Source organism: Equus przewalskii, chromosome 7 (assembly GCF_037783145.1).
Source record: "Equus przewalskii isolate Varuska chromosome 7, EquPr2, whole genome shotgun sequence".
In the NCBI taxonomy this organism is placed as follows: domain Eukaryota; kingdom Metazoa; phylum Chordata; class Mammalia; order Perissodactyla; family Equidae; genus Equus; species Equus przewalskii.
In genome coordinates, this window is record NC_091837.1 from 77560106 (window position 1) to 77577481 (window position 17376).

Here is a 17376-nt window from a genome sequence, read left to right on the forward strand (position 1 = left end):
TTGCACTTAAGAATGTCTTCCATCTCAGAAAGCATTGCTAAACTCTCCACTGACAGCCTCATGGGAGTTCCCTTGCATGCAAGGAATTTTTTTCCTCTTGCTCCTCCACACGGTACTTTCTCCTCAGTATGTTCACACTTCCTTCTTGCTGCCAAGAGAGTACTCACCACTCCGTTTCCTTGCCTCAAGCAGAGATTGGATTTAGTCAACCTTGTGCTCGAAGCACTGTAAGGAAAACCTGACAAAGACTGAATTATGGGTCTCTGACTCCTCATCTCTCTGGGTTATCTATGCCTTTCGTTGTCTTTGGGCTGTTTTGCTACTCTGAGAGGTAGAAGTTGTAGAAAATTGATAGTAAGACAAATAATTCTTAATTATAAATAAATAAATTCTGTCAGGTGGAGGTTCAATCTGTTTTCCTCCTCCACTATGGGAGAAGCCAGTTTTGCGTCTGTTATGCTAATTCAATTCAGCATCTTGCTAGGTTTACATATTTATCTCATCTTTGGATTCTCCTTTGAAGTGGTTGCAACACCTTTCCAGTTCCATTGTTCACTAATGTATTAAATAAAATCTTTGATACATGTTCATCATCCATTCATTGAAAGTCATGATTTTAACTTTCTTAAAAAAACTATACCATTCAAAATTCTGAACACCGACAACACCAAATGCTAGCAAGGTTGTGGAGCAACAGGAATTCTCATCCATTGCTGGTAGGAATGCAAAAGGGTACAGCCACTTTGGGAGACAGTTTGGTAGTTTCTTACAAAATTAAACATAGTCCTATCATATGATCCAGCAATTATGCTTCTTGGTATCTACCCAAAGGAGTTGAAAACTGATGTTCATGCAAAAATCTGCACACAGATGTTTATAGCAGCTTTATTCATAATTGCCAACACCTGGAAGCAACCAAGTCCAAGTGGGTGAATGGAAAAATAAACTGTGGTACATCCAGACAACGGAATATTACTCAGCGCTAAAAACAAATGAGTTATCAAGCCATGAAAAGACATGGAGGAAACTTAAATGCATATTATGAAGTGAAAGAAGCCATTCTGAAAAGCCTACATACCTTATGATTCCAACTGTATGACATTCTAGAAAAGGCAAAACTAGAGAGACAGTAAAAAGACCAGTGGTTGCAAAGGGTTGGGTGAGATAGGGGATGAATAGGCAAAACACAGAGGACTTTTAGGGCAGTGAAAATACTCCATATGAGACTATAATAGAGGATACATGTCATTACACATTTGTCTAAACCCATAGAATGTTCAACACCACAAGTGAACCCTAACGTAAAGTATGGATTTGGGGGGATTATGATGTGTCAATGTGGGTTCATCAGTTGTAACAAATGTACCACTCTGGTGGGGGATGTGGATAATGGGAGAGGTTGTGCATGTGTGGGAGCAGAGGGTACATGGGAAATCTCTGTGCCTTTACTTCACTTTTGCTGTGAACCTAAAACTGCTCTAAAAAAATAAAAACTTAAAAACAATCCTTTACCAGTATTTGGAAGAGAGTCTGGCAAAAGGTAGGCATCCAATAAATATTTGTTAACAAATGAATGAATGAATGAGTGAATTCAGACAAGTAAATGTAGTCTTTGCCATGGATGATTCGTCATGACGGAAAGGTGTGGAATATGAGTGCAACACTTAGCTACTATTTCAAAGTTGAAATCAAAATGGGAAAAGTCCCCTAATCTTTTGGGAGATGGCAGCAAGAAGGGCCTGCAAGGGATGTGGAGAGCATTGTGAAAGAGGGTGGACTGAGTGGCCTCAACACAGAGGCTGAGTCAGAGGTCATGAAGGGTGCTGGGCACAGACTAAGGGTGAGAGACAAGGAATGCCATGTAAGTCACAAGACTACTGTTTCATTTCCCTCTGTTGTAGACAGATCCCAGGACCTGCAAGTTTTCTCCTGTACTGGGCCTTTGAAAACCTGTCTAGATATGAAATAATATGTTGTTCTGGCATTTTTAGCTAGAGTACCATCTATAGCCAAATTGTCTAAAGGAAAAAACCTATGAGTCAGTTTCCAGATTTGTGAGTGTTCTGAAGATTACATCAATGAATTTCCATAGAATAAAAACACACACTTCCTGCAGATTGTCTGGATTCACAAAGATTTGTGTCACTCTCAACTAATGAGGAAGAACTCCCAAGTATGTTAGCTATAGACATGCGTGAACTTTTAAGGGGCATTTAAAAGCCAGATCTCCACTCTATTTTTCTCCTCCTTTACATAAATATAACGGTTGATATAGAAAAGGAAGCTGGATTATGGTTCATTATGTTGTTCCCAAAATTAACATTGCAATTTTCAGAGTACTATCTGCTGCATCTTCTTCTCCCAGACACTTTATATATGCACATATATCATCTCTCATTTAATTCTCACAACAAGTATTTGAAGCACGTACTATTATCTTCCACTTTTTTTTTTTGAGGAAGATTAGCCCTGAGCTAACACCTGCTGCCAATCCTCCTCTTTTTGCTGAGGAAGACTGGCCCTGAGCTAACATCCGTGCCCATCTTCCTCTACTTAATATGTGGGACGCCTACCACAGCATGGCTTGCCAAGCGGTGCCATGTCTGCACCCTGGATCCGAACCTGCAAACCCTGGGCCATCAAAGCGGAACGTGAGCATTTAACCGCTGCGCCACCGGGCCAGCCCCTATCTTCCACTTTTTACAGATGTGGAAATTGAAGCTGAGAGGTGAAGTGACTTGCCTTAGGTCATACCACTAACAAGTGGCAGCATCAAGATTCAAATTCAGGGCTAACTCTAAAGGTCACATTCTTTCTACTATACCTTTATGCCCAGAGAACCGCAGGAGTGAAATTATGTAATAAAAATATTAACATTTTATTGAGAGGAGGAAAAGTCCAGTCATAAAATGTAATGTCAGTCCAAGGTAGAGGTTGGAGACTGGTGGATGGGGTGACTGCATAGGTTATAAAACTGCCAGGTGGCAAACAGGGCCAGGACTAGAGAGAAATGAGGGAGGCACCCGCCAAGGGGTAGGAGGAGAAGCAGAGGAGAGGAGAGGAGGGGTGAACACAGTGCCCAGCTGAGCTGGACTGGATAAAACAGCACCTAATCAAATTGGGAAGGATACTCACAGGGTACAACACAGGCACCCGTTTTAACCCTTATGCACATCTGAGAATCGGCATAAGCAACACGTTGCACATGGTAGATTTAGAAAAAAGACATCTGTTGAATCTCAATTTTAAAAGACTAGAAGACAAGACAGATCCAGATTAGATCAATAAAGGCTAGAAGACTTGATTTCCATAATTGGCACCTGCAGGGACTAGACTCATAAAATATTTGTTCCATGATTTAGGACAAAACAGGAAAACATCAGAAGTGATTGGGAAAGGCTTAACAAGTCAGACTGAATATGAACAAGTTTTTGCATTTGTACGGGTAATAGATACTATGTGCCAAGAAGAGTTAAGTGCTTTACATGCATCAACTCCTTTAATTCTGGTAACAACTCTACATAGTATATTTTCAGTCCCATTTTAACAGATGAGGCAGAGAAATTAAGTAACTTATTTAAGATCATAAAACTAGAATCCAGCAGATCTTTCTGGACCCAAAGGTCATGCTCTTAGCCGTTATACTGCATTCTGAACTCTGAACTTACACTGAATGAAAAAGCATAGCGGCTGCTTGTGCTAGAACGCGGTGGCTTGTGCTAGAGACTGTATGGAGCGACTACCTCGCCAACAGGTAGTTGGAATTTGGGTGTCCAAATTATTGCTACAGAAAATAGCACATAGCATCACACATAGTCCTGTGTGATGAAAGAAGTAACGGCAACAGAAATTCGGCCAGGAGGCCTGGGTCTGGGCGCTTCCTGGCTGGTCACCTTTCATAAGCTGCTTGCTTGCTTTTGTCCCTACAGCTTTCAATGCGACAATGGCCTTCGATATTGCTAACATTGGGAGAGAGAGCTCAGGCGCAGTCTGCATTTATTATTTCATCTATTCTGGACCCTTCCAGGGGTGGGCATCCTCTATTAGGCTGCCTGCTTTGATTTATGAAGATTGTGGGTGGCAGTCCGACTCGGAAGAAACCAGACGATTCCTGCGAAGAACAATCATTTCCAAGATCTGATTAGGTTTAAATACACCACAGCCCAGTCAAAAAAAAAAAAAAAAAAAAAGTCTAGGCACAGATTTCGGGAAAGTTCCATTAGGTATCTGGATCTCTAGGACCACTTCCCCAGCAATGCCATAGACAGCTAACCCTAAAGAGGAAGCCTCCGCTGAGGTTGCCCACGGCGGGTGCTCCTCGCGTCGCCCGGCACACGCAAGTCACTGAGTCAGCCGAACGCGCCCCTGGAGTAGCAGGCCGGGGGCCGGCAGTGGAGAGCCGCGTGCGCCTCTCTTTTGGCGTGAGGCAATCCTCCTCTCGCAGTCTTGGGAAGCCCCGACGCCGCAGGCTTCCTCGCCGGAGTGGAGCCGCCCGGGCGTAGTTCCTCCGCCGCTTCCTCCTCCAGCTGCAACCACCCGACCCTTCCTGCTCGGCCAGGACTCCACCTCCCCGGGTTTGAAGCGCGCGCCTCTGCGAGCCCGGCGGCAGCGGGGAGGGCGAGGGAGACACGCGGCCGCGCGCACGCGCGCAGGGAGGCCCCGCCCCCGCCCGAGGCCCCGCCCCCTCGGCGCGGCTGGCGCGGCCGGCCGGCCCGGCTTCCCCTGGCAAACCTGTCTCGGCGGGGCGGGGAGCGGAGCTTCCTCCTGTCCGTGCGGTGCAGCGCCGCCCGATTTGTCCTTCCGCCGCTGCCGCCGCGGCGCCGGGCCGAGCGAGGGGGCGAGCGGAAGGGGCGCGGAGCCGAGGCCCGTGATGCGGCCGGCGGTAGCGGCGGCCGTCGCGGGGTCGCCGGCGCGGGACACGTCGCTGTGCGGGGAGCTGCTGCAGGCCCCGCCGCCCCCGGCCTCGCAGCCGCCTCCGGCCGCGCCCTCGGGGCCGCCGCTCTCCGCCCCCGCCGGCGCGACCCTCAACCGCCTTCCGGAGCCGCTGCTGCGGAGGCTCAGCGGGAGCTTGGACCGAGCGCCCGAGGGCCGCGGCTGGAGGAGGCTGGCCGAGGTAGCCGCGAGTCGGGGGCGCCTCCGGCTCAGGTGAGGCGCCGGGGGCGCGGGGGCGGGGCGGGGTCACGTGGGGCGGACCTGGCGGGGGGCGCGCGGGTGGGACGGTGGACACTGTTGTGGGAGGGACTGGCGAGCGTCGGGGGCAAGCGGGATGGTGCAGGGGCCGCTGGTGTGGCGGGAGCGCAGAGGGAAGGACGTGAATAATCTAGAGAGAGCCTGAAGCCAGGAAGGTCCTGGGAAGGCGTGAGGCTCGGGAGTGGACCCCAGGCGTTCACACCCCTTCCCTACCCGCCTCCCGATGAGCTGAGAGAGAGAAGTCCAGGTTGACCAAGGAGAATATGGAGAGAAGGAAAGCCATCTGGAGACCGTTATGATAGGGCAGTAATTCCAAAGCACTTAATACTAAAGTACAGAAGAACAGGATGTGGGCACAGACCTGGAAGCCTTAGGAAGGTTAGGAAAGAGAAGTGCAGGTAAAGAGAGAATGGAAGCGAAGGCTTTGGGGTGCAGGAATTCGTGAAGGTTTTTATGCAGCGAGAGAAGGATGGTGGGAAAGACAAACTTAACTCACCATCTTCCTCGGTCGAAACAGCTTACCAAGTTCTCTTCTTGACTTCACCGTGAACGTTAAACTATAAGTAAAACTGTTTTCCTGTTACCGTGCTTGGAACCGCTGTACTAGCGCTGCTTGAACTTTTGGTCTCAGGTTCCTTTACACTCTTAAAAATTATTGAGGACCCCAGAGAGTTTTTAATGTGGCTTTAAATGTATTACATACATATAATATATACTGGTATTTACCATGTGAGAAATTAAAACTGAGAAATTCTTAAAATATTACCTGAAAAGAATAACTCATTATATGTTAACAGAAATTACATGTTTTCTGGAAAAACAAATATTTCCAAAACAAAAAAAACGAAAAGAAAAGTGGCACTGTTTGACATTTTGAAAATCTCTTTAACGTCTTGGCTTAGTTGCAGAGAGCTGGCTGCTTCTGTGTGCTTCTACATTCAGTCTCTCTTGCACTGTCACAGGTTGTACAACACTGGGTGCTCCCACATACACTCCCGAGAGAGCGAATGAAAGAGATAAATAACGTCTCTGACTTGTAGATCGAGTGACAGGATCTCAGGAACTGCACTTGTGCTTCCTAGACTACACTTAGACCCGCCATTCTATACCATTGTTATGATTCAGTCTGTTTTGAACCCCTTAGTGGTTTTTTTAGCTTCTCCTATGACTTTGTCTTATACTGTAATTATTTGTACACATCTTTATGAACTCCTTGAGAACAGGAACCATCACTTAAGATTTTGTATGTTATGCATAGAACCTATCTTAGAGTTCTGTAAATACTTTGAATTGACAGGGGACTCATTCATTCACAACTTGAGTGCCTGTTATTTGCTAGAAGTTCCAGAAGGTAAAAAGATGACACATTTTTAACTCCTATTCATAACGGCTCATCTAGTAATGGACTGTTATTGTGGGCCATTCACAAACAACGTGTTGACTGCCATGTTGGGTGTAAATAATAATAATAATGGGTTTTAATCCTTTACTAAGCACTTAGTGTATACCAGTGTACTAAGTGTTTACATGCATTATCCGCTTTATCTACCTCACAACAACCTTGTGTTTCAGAGAATTGGGATTATTTGGCCATACAGAGGAATAATGATGTGAGGATGGAATCAGGAATTGGTAAACTTGCAAAGTTGAGCAGACAAATGGCATACTTTCTTTCTGTTCTAGGAAAACACATTGTGCTTTTGACTGTGTAAAGAAAATCCAAAATACTGTTATTTTAGGCCCATAGATTTCTGAATTTCTAGACTTATGATAATATAAAAAGTTGTCTTTTTTGGAGGTGGGGGCTCAGATTACCAGATCTGTGATTGGTTAATTTGTGATATTAACTGAGTTTTATTATTAACTGAGTTAGTACTCTAGTTAGGGAAGGGTCTAGGCTTTCCTGAAGAGGCCCTGGGAGCAAAGACTCCTATTTGGTGATCAAAGAGAGAGAAAAAAGTCAGTAAGGCCCTGCCACTGAAGAAGCGAGGCTGCTGGAATCTAGAAGTAGTGGATACCTGACATCAGGTGTTCAGTTTTCCTCCCCAAGCCTTCAGTCACGTTTTGTTAAAGGCTACAGAATGGTGTTTGCTTTGTTTGTGAAACTAATGGAAAGGTTTGAGTCCACATTTCTGGTAAAGGCGGGATAGAGAGAAGGGAAGTTGCCTAGCCTGAGGTGACAGACAACAAGGGGCATGGGGTGGTGGAATCTGGGAAGTCTGATAAGACACAGAGGGAGTTTCACCAGTCTCCTCAGATGGTGAAGGTTAGTTCAGAGTAGGTTAGTTAAGGAGTGTGTGAGGGCAACCCAGAAGGTTGGAGAATTGGGGACTGTTAAGCTCATATACCTATTGAAATCAGAAGTAAACTGACATAATAGAGGTTAGCACTGAGAAGTTAGAGACTCAAGAGTGACAACAGAAGGGGCAAGGTAAGCTGGTCATGCTTACTCTACTTAAGACAAAGAAAGTTATTCTAAAACTATTGTATACTGATGGCAGAAGAGCATCTATGATGGTAGAAGGTCCTAAGGGAGGCTTTCTCTAGTATCAGACCTGGGAGTTGGGGTGTGAGAGTCCAAGTGGATAACACTTCCCGCGAAGGTATTAAGTGCTTTCCTCAGAGTTGCTGGATTCACCACCCTGAAATCTCAAAAAGTTGCCTATTCTGTTTCTCTTCACTTTTTTTCTGACTCTATACATTTTCTGCAAACTAGATGAGAATTTAATAAATACACCACAAGCATCGATTCTGAACTGTCTATCAGGGATTAAGAATAATTTGTTTCCAGACGGTTATTGATGACTCAGAATAAATCCTTGCATATAGTTTACTTTCCCACAACCATGGACATATGGGAATGCCCTAAATACAAACTCAGCCCTAATTCCGTTCCACACTGACCTAATATTGAACACCCTTTGCTGTCATTGTAGATAGTGACAGTTCTGAGAGTCTTACCCAAGCTATGTAAATTCTCTGGTGGCATAGAACATCAGAGCCCCAAAAATGACAGAGCTTTCAAGGGGCTCTAATACTGTCTAACTTCCATGAAGGAGAGAACTTAGAAATAGGCTGTGGAACGTGGACCAAGGAAAACAGTCAGTCATTGCCTACCTACTATATTGAAGGTGTCCTTTGAGCTGCAGAAATCCTGCCCTCAAGCACTTTGTGATAGGAATGAGAACGTGTGTGAAAAGTTGCAACAAAAGGCTTCCTCCTGTCTCTAGCTCTTCTGTCTCCCTATCTCTTAGGTCTCTGAGTTTTGGAGTGCCCTAGGGCCCAGGCTTTGTGTCTCTTTATCTACACTTCTTCACCTAATCTCCTTCTTGGTGTTATCTTTTAGTCTCATAACTTGACATATATTTAGATTGATCACTCTCAGCTCATATCTTCAGCCCATATCTTTGCTTTGAACTCCCTGGATTCTTATGAGTAGATGCCTATTTGCCATCTCCTTTTGAATGAAACGGAACATGTCCAAAATTTAGCTTCTTCCTCCATGAACCTCTTTCTCTTGCTGTTTTCTGCGTCTCAGTGAGTGGCAACTGCATCCATCCAGTTGCTAAGCCAAAAACTTGAGAGGCATTCCTAAGTCCACTTTTATACACCACACGTGTTTTATCAGCAGATCCTGTGTGCTGTGCCTTCAGTGTAGATCTAGAAGCCAGCCTCCGCTGCTACAACACTGGGGCAAACCACCACTGTCTCTAACCTGGACTGTTCCAATAGCTGCCTGACTTCTCTTCCACCTGCTTTGCCCTCACCTCCAGTCTCTTCTCCAGATAGCAGTAAGAATGATTCTTTTAGAACATTAGGTCAGGTCTTGTCCTTCCTCTGCTCAAAACCCTCCAACTACTTTGCCGTCTTGCCATGAAAACACCATTTAGCTACCAGTGATATGCTATTATTATCTCCCTCCCTCTCTCTACTCTGGTCACACTTGCTTTCTGGTTTTTCCTTGAACACAGTAGGGTGTTTGTACCTGCTGTTTACTCAGCCTGAAATGGTCTCCACAGATGACCACATGACTTCCTCCTTCACCTCTTTGAGTGTTTGCTTAAAAGTCACCTTCTCACTGAGGTCTTCTCTGATCACGTTATTCACAGTTACCCCTGCATCTGCTCCACGCTACCTGTACCGCTGCTTTGCTTTGTTTTTCTCCAAAGCACTCATGACCATTGGATGGATGGATACACACATACCACCTACAGAGAGAAATCTCCCTCTCTCTGTCTCTATGTATCTATCTGTCTGTCTATATCAGTATATATATATCCGTCCCTCTCCTCTAGAAAAATCCAGGAGGATAGGAAATTTTATTTTGTTGGCTGCTGTATCCTCAATACCTAAGAAAAATGGTTGGCCTATTTTAGGTGATTAATAAGTAGCTGTTGAATTAATGAGTAAAGATTCCAAAGAGTAAATGTACCAAGAAGAAAAGCAGAGAACCCTGAAAGCAGTGCCATGGTTTGTACCCTAAAGGGTGTATCGTGTTCTATTTGATTATATATTCTTAAAAGTAAAGATAAATATAGATGTATTTTTTTAAAAGTAAAGTCTTTTTGTTTCAGTAAGTCTTTTAAATTAGATCAGAAATTCTAAATTAGGGCTGGTAGAAACCACTTCAAAGCATAATCTTACAGGAATGTAACTAAAAAAGGAAAGAAATAAAAGTTGGGTATGTATAAGCACCATCTTGGCTGAAAGCCAGCGCCCATGCGGAAAATCAGTGAAAGGAAAGGAGAAGGGGAGTCTTGTTTTTCTTCTCTGCCTCTTTTATTGGAAGAGAAGTCATGTCTGCTTCAATTTGATCTTTCTTCATTTGGGGGGAAAAGTTCAACTCCTTTTTCATTTTCTCTATGTCAATGTAAACTTTAATTAAAGCATGACTTGGTTGCATTTGATAAGATGGCTTTTTAAAGATTTTATTTTTTTCCTTTTTCTCCCCAAAGCCCCCCAGTACATAGTTGTATTTTCTTCGTTGTGGGTCCTTCTAGTTGTGGCATGTGGGACGCTGCCTCAGCGTGGTTTGATGAGCAGTGCCATGTCCGCGCCCAGGATTCAAACCAACGAAACACTGGGCCACCTGCAGCAGAGCGTGCAAACTTAACCCCTTGGCCATGGGGGCAGCCCCAAGATGGCTTTTTAATTTCATGTATCAGATCCTGGTAAAAACTATATTTAGCATACAGCATCCTTGTTTTTATAGATCTCATATTCTAATTATTTGAAAAGTTGGTACTCCTTATACTATCTGTAATACTGGTTCCTTGACCTGGGCATTACAGGGACTAGTGCAAGAAAATTTTACAAAACAGGACCAACAGGCATCTTCAGTTTTTGTTTTAGCTACCATCATAGTCACCGTTATTTCATAAAAGAAAGGACAGATTAACACTAAAAAAAAATAGGAAAGAGGGGCCAGCCCCATGGCTGAGTGGTTAAGTTCACGCACTCTGCTTCAGTGGCCTGGGATTCGTTGGTTTGGATCTTGGGCACAGACCTACACACTGCTCATCAAGCCATGCTGTGGCAGCATCCCACATAGAAAAACTCTAATGACCTACAACTTGGGTATACAACTATGTAGTGGGGCTTTGGAGAGGGGGGAAAAGAGGAAAATTGACAACAGATGTTAGCTCAGGGCCAATCTTCCTCACCAAAAAAAAAAAAGAAGAAGAAGAAGGAAAGACGATCTTAGAGTAAAAGACAGTCTTATTGTCCTTATTTTGATCATTTTACCATGGACTTCAGATTGTGCTGCCACTGGTCTACAGTGCAGAATTGGGAATGGTTCCTCTGTATTATGATGATTCACGTTTAACAAGAATAAAGTATTGAATATACAAGGTTAATTAGGATACTTAGAAAAGAATTCCTAGTTAATATAGTGACTGGAGGACCTTGGAGGACATTATCAGCTTACCAAAATAGTAGCCACTCAAAAACTTTTTCAAGGAAAAGCTAAAACAGTTTCAGAAATAAGCATAATTAAGAAATGAACCTTTGGGGCGGGCCCCATGGCCAAGTGGTTAAGTTCCCGCTCTCTGCTTCGGCAGCCCAAGGTTTCACCAGTTCGAATCCTGGGCATGGACATGGCACTGCTCATCAGGCCACGCTGAGGCGGTGTCCCACATGCCACAACTAGAAGGACCCACAACTAAAAAAAAAATACACAACTATGTACCGGGGGGCTTTGGGAGACAGAGGAAAAAAGTAAAATCTTTAAAAAATAAAAAATAAAAGAAATTAACCTTAATATTCTTTTAATATCCCCTCATTTTGTTGCATAATGAGAGCTAACTTTTGTTGAGTACTTATTATTTGCTGAGCACTGTGGTAAGTACTTTTCACTTGCATTATCTAATTTAATTCTAACCATCCTATGAGATAGATGATATTACTAGTGACATCGTTTTGGTTGGATACAGTTTTTTCTTTATGAGATAACCAACTTTATCGGAGAAGTGTGAATCTTGGGTGACCATTATGTAAGTGCTATGGCAGCCTTTTAATAAAACTGATCAAAATGAATGTGGATTAAGAGTATTTCAAGTCATAGGAAAGCTTGTTGACCTTGACTCTGCCATGGCTGTGGTACTTTGTGTTTGTCCCCTTCCACCTACCCAGGCTTTCAGGCTCTTCAGTTTTGATTGGAATTCAGGTGTGAGTAATTAATATGGGCAAGACAGATTTTTAGGCATTGAGGGATTAAGAAATAGATATATATTTCTCATAAGTAAGCATGAGAGAAGAATATATATAAGAAATATATATATATGATGGGGTTTCTGTTTTCAAGGAGTACTGTAATCTAGTTGGGTAGAGAAGACATGCTTATGAAAGAAAAGCTCACAGTTTTAGGGCAAAATTGTGTCAAACAAAACATACAACAGGGGTCTGCAAACAATGGCCCATGGGCCAAGTTTGGGCCACTTCCTGTTTTTATACAGCTTATGAGCTAAGAATGGTGTTTATATTTTAAAAATTATAAAACAACAAAAAAACCAAGAAAGAAGAATATCTGACAGAGACTGGCCCATAAAGCCTAAAATATTTCCTCTCTGGCACTTTACAGGAGCAGTTTGCCAACCTCTGGTCTGTGAGATGAGCACCATTGGATTTTGTTTGGTCTTGGTTGGTTGTTAGGTCTCATTGGGAAGGTTTTTATTGTTTTGGTTGCTTGATTTTACTGTATTTTTTTTTCTTCTTTTGAATATTTTTTACTTATACTTTCCCTTCCTCTGAAACAGTTGAAGTCCATACTCCTTCCTTGTCCCATTGTTTATGGCCTTCTACAGTCTGATCTTAACCTGTCTTTCTAACTTTGTACATCACTACTGAGCACAGTCACACTGAAAAGGAAATTGCAATGTATGTTAAATGTTAAACTGATACAAAAGGGGCCAGCCCCGTGGCCAAGTGGTTAAGTTCGCGTGCTTGACTCCAGCGGCCCAGGGTTTCACGGGTTTGGATCCTGGGCCGGACATGGCACCGCTCATCAGGCCACGCTGAGGCGGCGTCCCACATAGCACAACCAGAGGCACTCACAACTAGACTATACACCTATGTACGGGGGCGGGGGCGGGGGCACAGAAGAAGAAGGAAAAAAAGAAAAAAAGAAGATTGGCAACAGATGTTAGCTCAGGTGCCAATCTTTAAAAAAAAGAAAATACTAATACAAAAAGGAGAATAGTTTTAGCAAAAGGAGAATGAGACAGAATGTAAAGATTCTTTAGAGCAGGAGTCAGCAAACTTTTTCTGTAAGGAGCCATATAGTAAATGTTTTCAGCTTTGCAGGGCAACTACTCAACTCTGCTGTCGTAACAGGAAAGCAGCCATATACGTGTGTAAATGTGCAAATGAATGAGCATAGCTGTGTTCCAACAAAACTATTTGCAAAATCAGGCGACTGGACACGTTTGGCCCACAGACCGTAGTCTGCCTGCCCACCCATTAGGGTGTTTCTAGGTGCTTAGAAGTACTTTGAATGTCAATAGCACTAAGTGTCTTTTTAGAAAAATTGTTGCAAAAATCAGTGCACATAGTAAAAAATTCAGTGATACGAAAGGATTTATAGTGAAAAATGAATCATCCAGGTATGAGCTCTGCTCCCTTGGCTCCTCTCTCTAGTGCAACCACTGCTACCAACTTCTTGGCTGTCTCTTCAAAGTTACTCTGCCTATATAAGAACATGTATATATTCTTGTTAATAAAAATAGTATCATACAGAACATAAACTGTTCTGTATCTTAGTTTTTTCATGTGAATACACACGTAGACATTACTTTGTTAATACAAAATACTGTGTTAATTTTTTTCATTTTTCAGTATGTCTCAAAGATTGATGCCTCTTTTTTGAGTCATCTTATGCTTTATGTAAGTACAAGAAAGAGTAATTTATCTGTTTTTCCTATTCCCTATTCTGAAATTAAAGGTGGAAATTTTTATCACTATCAAGGCCAAATTTTTCTCATATCCTGTTTCAAGATTTCCCTCATTGTCCTGATTTAGTAGTCATTCGGAGCTGAGTTGGAAAAGGGAATAAAGAGGAATCCCCTGTAGTGGCAGGAGGAAGAGGAAAGGACAGTAGCAGTCATAATGTAAAGAGTTTTTCATCACTCAGCAACTCGTGGTTTATTCCCTACAACACCTATGATGGTGCCAAACATACAGCAGGCATATATTGAAGAAAATTGTTGACTTGGATTAAATCTGTTGTTTCCAGTGGCCTGGACTTGGAACAGTGTTCTCTTAAGGTCTTGGAGCCTGAAGGAAGCCCGAGCCTATGTTTACTGAAGCTAATGGGTGAAAAAGGTTGTACGGTCACGGACTTGAGTGACTTCCTGCAGGCTATGGACCACACTGAAGTTCTTCAGCTTCTCAGCCCCCCAGGTAGGTTTCTCTCTTGGGTATGTTCTCCAGGAGTTCATGGAGGCAAACTTAGAGGAAAATATCTCATTTGACCAGATCAATTGTGTTAAATATTTTTAGAAAATGTCAATGTCTGGAATCTCATTTTTTTCCACAGCTTAAGGCTAAAGAACACATAAAAAGACAATAAAATGCATTGATTGGATTGTGGTTCAAAAAATCAGCTACAGAAGACATTTTGGGGACAAGTAGAACAATTCAGATATAACCTGCATGTTCGATATTAGAGAATTATCGTGTGATAATGGTGTTGTAGTTCTACAGAAGAATGTCTTTATTACAATTGCCAACATGATGATTTTGAAGTGTTGGTTGACTTAACCATATGATTTTTTCCTGAATATACCAATATGGGGTGAGGTTTCTCACTTCCAAGGTCAGATGTGAGGACTCGGAAACAGTCCCTCCTCCCCACAACTACAGATAGAGTTGGTCAACTAAAGTAGTATCAGGCAGGACAGACCGTACCCTCTAAGTCACCTGATGACAGCAGCGCTGCAGCCTTTTCTCAGGGGTCCACTTTGCCATTATAGGACCCAGTAGAAGCAAAGAAGCCAGTGAAGATCCGGAGGGCCGTAGACTAAGGACATGATGCTTTCATTTTACATGGTTGTGATGGATGCAGTTTTCATTACATAACAAATTGTTTGTGATATAGTTTTAAGTTAACATGAGGAACCTAACATTATAATCCAGATCTTATTTTTAACTTTGTCAGTTCTGGGGTTGGGGAATTAGGGACACAGGGGAGTGGTGTACTATCAGTTACATGTACCAGAAACCCCACCTCACATTGCCGTAATAAGGGGAATATGTTGGCTGTCCTAATGGAAAAATCTTGAAACAGGTTGGGCTGCAAGAGAGGCAGGGGAACCCTGTTCCCCAGGAGTTGGTTTTTTTCATTTTTGCTCTTCCTTTCCTGTCATTATCTTTCTTCCGAGATTGACTTTCTACATTGTCACAAGATATCTACTAGCTGTTCCTTGCATTCATCTTTGACCCAGCAAAAATCATAAGATTCACTCTAGTTAACTAATTTTGGCCACGTGCCTGTCCCTGCACCTGTCACTGTGGCCAGGGAGATGGAATGTGCTGATTCGCCTGGTTTAGAGCCGGGAGTGGAGTTGGGTTGAGTTAGCTTTCCAGAAACCTCCTGAAAATGCCTCCTTTGTGTCACATCCTGTGTTGGATGCTTGACCTAAGTTTCTCAGTGCCTCTTTGTACCAAGAGGTGTGGAGTAGGTATCATTAGCTGCTAATGAACATCCTTCTAACACTTCTATCACCAGCTGCTAATGAACATCCTGTCTAGAGAAAATTGTTGTCTGTCACCAATTAGTAAGCTACTTCTTCAGGTGACATTTATTAGTTTTTATATCCCCAGTGCCTTGAGTAGTACTCAGAAGTTGTGATGACTGAAATCTGCCAGTCCGGGGCACTCAGTTAACTTCTCAGTTCTCAAACTTTATAGAATACCAGAGCCTCTAAAAACTTAAGAAACCTCCCTGGGAAATAAATAGAATGTTTATGTCTCGTTATCTTTGTCAATAATTACACGTAATACTCTGACCATCAGTTACCAAATCTATAAAATGAGCCTAAGTGTTCTCTACCTCGCAGAGTTGTAAGAATTACGTGGAATAATGCTGTGTGGAATTGAATTGCATCTGGACAAGAGCAGAGGCCTCACATCTCATGATCTGTGGTGCAATCACTGGCCTGAGATCTAGTTTCCGATTTGTCAAAGTTTCCCATATACGAAACTGGGCTTGACTGAAATGGAGTCAATATATGTGTAACGATCTGCCTGAAATTTTAAACAGTATTTTACATTTTGATTTTTGACAATCCAGCAGTGAATACAGTGCCATCCTAATAAACGTCAGTAATCTTCTTTTGAAAAGTCCATTTCTGCTCTTTGTGTTTTTCTCCAAATAGTAGGATTAGCACTTTACTGTCAGTGTTCCCCTGTGCAGGTCATCGTGATATCTGGCCTACAGGCTTTTTCAAAGGTACCCGGGGACCTTTTCACATTTGAGGGGAGAATAGGAAAAGGAAAGCAGTTTCTACGTTACCACTTATGCACTGTTTCTGTGAAGTTTTATGTCATATTAGCCATATAGTATCCGGTAGGAGTCACTTGTTTCTTGAATGTTAATTACTGATTTGAGAGGAAATATTTTGGGATCTAATAAAGCTCAGTAATTTCAGGAAGAAGTAATTACTGTTAGTTTTCTATCTGCATCTTATGTGGGTAATCTAAAACTTACTGTATTTACAGATATTAGAATAAGGAAATATAAGACTTATAGAGAATAATTTTAATATTTTAATAAGGATACTGAGAATAAAAACCATTGTAATTAAGAATGTAAGCTCTGATAGAATCAACTTAATTTGGGATTTTGCTCATTCATTCAATAAACATTTATTTTATTCCAGTACCTTTGCTGTTCAAGATGTTGTGCTTGGTACTGTGAATTCAAAGATGACTGAAACCATAGTTCCTGCCTATTTAGAGTTCATAGTCTAGTAGAGGAGACAAACCTGTAAATGATCACATCCAGTACAATCATAAAAACAAGTATATACAGAGTAAGTTTGATCTGATCTCTAGTTTTTCCTTTTTGGTGTATTCCAGAATCTTGGTGAAAATACAAAATAGAACTATTCTAATATTTCTTTCTGTTTGAGTAATGCAGTTTCATAGGAGGACATTAGGTTTTATTCCACAGAAAGTCCAATGACTTTTCTCCGAATTGTCTTTATGAAGCAGTCTGGTTTGGGTGAGTAAGATGAGTTCTGTCAAGGATGCTGAGAACCTCTGTACAGGTCTTTCAGACCTAAATGTAGAGAGAAGGGGAAACTGTAGACTTATTTTACCAGATTTCAGTTGTACGTGGGATCACAGCCAGAGATCGCCATAGGAGATGGCTGTAGAAGGGACTTCATCTGCTATTGAGAAACTGATGTATTTGTTTTCATAGCCCAGAAGTAGCTGGAGCAGCATCCCCCCATCTCTGACTGGAATGATTCCCTTGATTAGGAGCCAGCTTCAGTGGTCCCTCACCTAGCATGAGCTGTAAGCTGAGGGTAACTCGCCCCCAAATTCTTGGTCTCCATGGGCCGTGACACCTAATGTATTTTCTTAAGGAGCCCCATGGGATTGAGGTTTAGCTTCTGCTTTCTCTCTAACTGGGCTTTTCCACAGCACATGTGTTGGCCAGCTTGCCCCTCAGTCTGCTTTTGC

General features: G+C 42.6%; 1 protein-coding gene across 2 annotated transcripts in view; it reads left to right on the forward strand.

The window, feature by feature from the left end:
• The first annotated feature begins 4673 nt into the window (after positions 1–4673).
• MALT1 (MALT1 paracaspase) overlaps positions 4674–17376 on the forward strand; it is a 62767-nt gene continuing 50064 nt past the window's right edge. Inside the window, exons 1-2 of one of the 2 annotated variants that reach the window (XM_070627775.1) lie at positions 4674–5145; positions 13922–14088. In XM_070627775.1, coding sequence (XP_070483876.1) covers positions 4871–5145; positions 13922–14088 — 442 coding nt within the window. In that variant the 5' untranslated portion in view covers positions 4674–4870. The remainder of the gene's footprint in view (positions 5146–13921; positions 14089–17376) is intronic. The other variant, XM_070627774.1, reaches the window with a different exon arrangement.